At 44.7% G+C, this 4394-nt stretch overlaps 1 protein-coding gene across 1 annotated transcript in view; it reads right to left on the bottom strand.

The window, feature by feature from the left end:
• The window catches only part of LOC102757949 (UDP-glucuronosyltransferase 2B31-like), a 17267-nt gene extending 12873 nt beyond the window's left edge, over nucleotides 1-4394 (bottom strand). Inside the window, exon 1 of the mRNA XM_015571430.1 lies at nucleotides 4250-4394. Within this exon, the coding sequence (XP_015426916.1) occupies nucleotides 4250-4372 (123 nt within the window). The 5' untranslated portion in view covers nucleotides 4373-4394. The remainder of the gene's footprint in view (nucleotides 1-4249) is intronic.

Here is a 4394-nt window from a genome sequence, read left to right on the forward strand (position 1 = left end):
TATATATACTATTACTACCTAATATTAGTGAACACCTCTGTTAGGTCACATAATTATCTTTTTATGTGTGTGGTGAGAACATTTAAGATCTAGTATGTAGAAACTTTCAAGTATATAAAGAATATTGTTGGCTATAATCACTATATCTCCCAAACTTAATCATCTTCGAGTTGCAAGTCTGTACCTCTGACTAACTTTTTCTTACCCACAAATCTCCCTTTCACCAGTCCATGGTAATAACCATTATACTTCTGTTTCTGATGAGTTTCCCATTTTTAGATTCTACATATAAGTGATATCCTGTATTATTTATCATTTTCAGTGTGCTTTATGTCACTTAGCATAATACCTTCATGGTCCATCTATGTTGTCCCAAATGGTATGATTTCCTCCTTTCTGATGACTAAATAATATTTTAGTGTGTGTGTGTGTGTGTGTATTTCACATTTCTTAAGTTGTTTCCATTTATTGGCTCTTGTGAATAATTGTGCAATAAACGTGGGATTATGGATATTTTTTTGAAATCCTATTTTTCTTACTTTTAGAAGTATACCCAGAAGTGGATTTGTGGGTCATATGGTGGCTCTATTTAACTTCTTAAAAAACCTCCATACTGTTTTTATTAGTGGTTGCACCGGTTTTACATTCTCACCAACAGTGCACAGGATTCAGTGTTATCTTTTAGATCACCAAGTTTCCTTACCACAGCTATTTTGACTTTTTTATTGGGTGAATCATATATCTTCATGTCTGTATTTGTTTGCTGGAGGATTGTTGTAGAATTTGGTGACCTAATGTTTTCTTGATTTTTCACGTTCTTTGGAATTTTGCATTGCTGTTTTTACATTTGAATTAGCAGTCACCCACTGATGTTTACTACTTTCAGGGTAGAAATACCTTTCGTCAGTACTGCTATAGATAAGGCTTTTTCAGTTCTTGTATGAATATGCCTGCTCTGTGCTTCATGCTCCCTCTTGTGGGAGAATTCTTGAGCCTGTTTGTGTTCCCTCTATTCTATAAAGCACCAGGCTAGATGCTGATCTTTTTAGTATTAAGCTTTTCCTTTATTTTTTTTTCCTGAAGGTGATGCTACAGCTCAAGTTTGTGGTTCTCTCCTGTCTGCAAACCCTTGCCTGTATTCTGCTCTGGCTCCCTAGCCTTTTATCAAATTTTGTTCTTTCTGCTGCCCTCGGCAGCTTATACATGGAGCTGGCCACAGAGGGGAGGAGATATGGGTTGGAAAGTGGGTCACTGTTGTTGCCCACATGCCAGTATGTGGGGATCTGTAAGAAAGGTTTTCTTCGTGGTTTGTGGTCAGGCTTCCTGATGGAGCACAGAATGCAGTCAGGAGGAACCCTGTCTCTTTAACATGTTCTCTAGTAATTTTCTTTTCTAGATCTGCTCCCTCTAACCAGTTACTGAGTTCCTAATACAATTCTCTGGATATTGTGAGAGAGAAATGAACTCTTTGGAAGCATCCTGCAAACCAGGGGAAGCTCAGCAGCCACTCACTGGCTTGCTATCCCTGTGAGGGAAATCATGGGCACGGGCAGGCCTTCTTTAAGCCTTATACTGAGCTCCATCAAAAAAGGAATGATGCTGGCAAAATCAAGCTTTCCTCTTGCCCACACCAATGCATTCAAATTCATCTATTTGGTGCTCCAACAGAGTGCTGAAACTTCTCTAGATATCTGGACTTCACAAAAGTTCTCTACTCCATAGGTCAGTGGTCGGCAAACTCATTAGTCAACAGAGCCAAATATCAACAGTACAACGATTGAAATTTCTTTTAAGAGCCAAATTTTTTATACTTAAACTATATAGGTAGGTACATTGTTATTAACTAGAGGCCCGTTGCACAAAAATTTGTGCATTCGGGGTGCGGGGGTGTCCCTCAGCCAGGCCTGTCCCCTCAGGGGATGTCCACCTGCTGGCTTAGCCCGGCTCCCTGGGAAATACGGCCTACACTGGCTGTCAGACATCCCTCTGGCAGCCTGAGAGCCCACAGGGGATGTCCACTTGACAGCAGGGAGCAGGCCTAAGCTGCAGTCAGACATCCTTAGCACTGCTGAGGAGGCGGGAGAGGCTCCCACCATCACTGCTGTACTGGCAGCCATCAGCCTGGCTTGTGGCTGAGCAGAGCACCCCCTACCCTTGGGAGTGCACTGACCACCAGGGGGCAGCTCCTGCATTGAGCATCTGCTCCCTGGGGGTCAATGTGTGTCATAGTGACCAGTCATTCCCAGTCATTCTGCTGTTAGGGTCAGTTTGCATATTACCCTTTTATTATATAGGATAGAGACCTCATGCAATGGTGGGGGCCAGCTGGTTTGCCCTGAAGGGTGTCCCAGATGAGAGTTGGGGTCCCACTGGGGGGCCTGGCCAGCCTGGGTGAGGGGCTGATGGCTGTTTGTAGGCTGGCCACAGCCCCCAGCCACCAAGCTCCCAGTGGAGGCTGGCTGGAAGCAGGTATCTGGGATTTATTTATCTTCTCTAATTTAAACTATGTTGCCTTTAGCGGAGGCCTGCGGGAAGCTTGGCTTCCTCCATTGCTGGGGCAACCAAGCCTCCTGGTCCCTCGAGTTCCATGGCTGCCAGCTGCCATCTTGGTTGGGTTATTGAAACTTTGTTGCCTTCAGTGGAGGCCCGAGCCAGCGGGAAGCTTAGCTTCCTCCATTGCTGGGGCAACCAAGCCTCCTGCTTGCTCCAGCTCTGAGGCTGCCTGCTGCCATCTTGGTTGGGTTAATTTGCATATAGTCGCTCTGATTTTCTGGTGGGCGTGGTTTGGGGCATATCAAAGTTATGGTCAATTTGAATGTTTCTCTTTTATTAGATTAGGTTAGGTTACTCCTCAGCTGACCTTTGCTAAAACGCCCTCAATCTGATTGAGGTACGTTCACAGAGGTCAACCCCTTACAACTCTCCCATCCACACTCATCTAGTATACTTGTTTTGTCTATCTTCTTTCTGAAAACTGACTTCTGCACATGGACCACGAAGTTTCAATTGCATTGTACGTGTGCGTCTGCACGTTGTATTTTGTGGAAGAGCCACATTCAAGGGGCCAAAGAGCTGCATGTGCCTCATGAGCCGTGGTTTACCGACCACTGCCCTAGGTGGCTGCCCAAGTCAGGGCTGTAGGTACTCCTGGACTTCAGGTTAGAGGGGCTGGAACAATTCACAATATCCTTTCAGTGTCACAGCCTGTACTGGAGTCTTTCTGCCTATTACCTGATGCGTAGGTGGGCAAGATTCTTTCCAGGTCCTTTCACATTGGTACTTTTGTTAGATAGATAACAAATTTTATTGTTGAAGGAGGAAAATAACAAGGGATGTCTCATGCTCACTTACACCAGATTGCTATTGTCACTCCTGAGGTATTATGATTCACTCCCATGGGATGCTCTCTAGCATTATTGCAGTATTATGAATTCTCTTTATTATAATACTTTCCACACTGTTTTTATTACTTATATTATACTCGAGGCCCGGTGCATGAAAATTCATGCACTGGAGTGGGGGTTCCCTCAGCCTGGCCTGTTCCCTCTCACAGTCTGGGAGCCCTCAGGGGTTGGAGGTGACCTGACAATCAGGGGAAGGCAGCGCCTCATAATACCTCTGCTGCTGCCACTGCCGGCAGCGCAAGCCTCGGCTGGCCCTGGATACCTGAGCCTCAGGTGGCCCTGGGTGGCTGGGGGCCTGAGGGGACTGGGGGACTCTGGAGGGAGGCGCGTGGGGTGGGCCCAGCCTTGCAGTGTACCTGCCGCCCCGGTGGGACTAAGGAGTGCTGCTATCTTATGGCTGGGGGAGCTGCCATCTTTGAGGGTGTGGCAGTCAATTAGCCTATTCCCTCCTTATTAGATAAGATCTTTCTAAGTGAAACATCTGGTGTATGGGAGCAAAAATGGTATCTATACTGTTCCTTTCTATATCCACCCCTTATCCTTGCACTATGCCGGTCACTAAAAAACTAGTTTTTGAATTAATGGTTGATATTTTTTAAGTGTTGAATAATGAAGGCCTTAATTTAACAGGCCCTATTACCAAAGTCTCCCAAATATAATTATTTATTCTGTAATGATAGTGACATTGAGATTCTTGAAATAGTATAAAATATATGAGTTTCTATTTGGTACATCACTTTACCCAGATTCCCATATCTCTCTCAGTGTGATCAGACCTTCTGAATAAAGGACACAGAATCATTCCTACTGAAAATGCAAAGCAGAACAAACACGAATAGTTTTACCTTAGGCAGAGGCTTAGCAGGTTTGCAGTGGAGGCCTCCAACAAATTGAAAATGTGGCAAGAGTGGGCGAGGGAATTCAAAATCCCAATAGGTTCGAATAAGCCACATTTCTGCTTTTTTCATTAACTCGAATAATGTAGTGGGT

The sequence above is a fragment of the Myotis davidii genome, unplaced genomic scaffold, assembly GCF_000327345.1.
Source record: "Myotis davidii unplaced genomic scaffold, ASM32734v1 scaffold3669, whole genome shotgun sequence".
In the NCBI taxonomy this organism is placed as follows: domain Eukaryota; kingdom Metazoa; phylum Chordata; class Mammalia; order Chiroptera; family Vespertilionidae; genus Myotis; species Myotis davidii.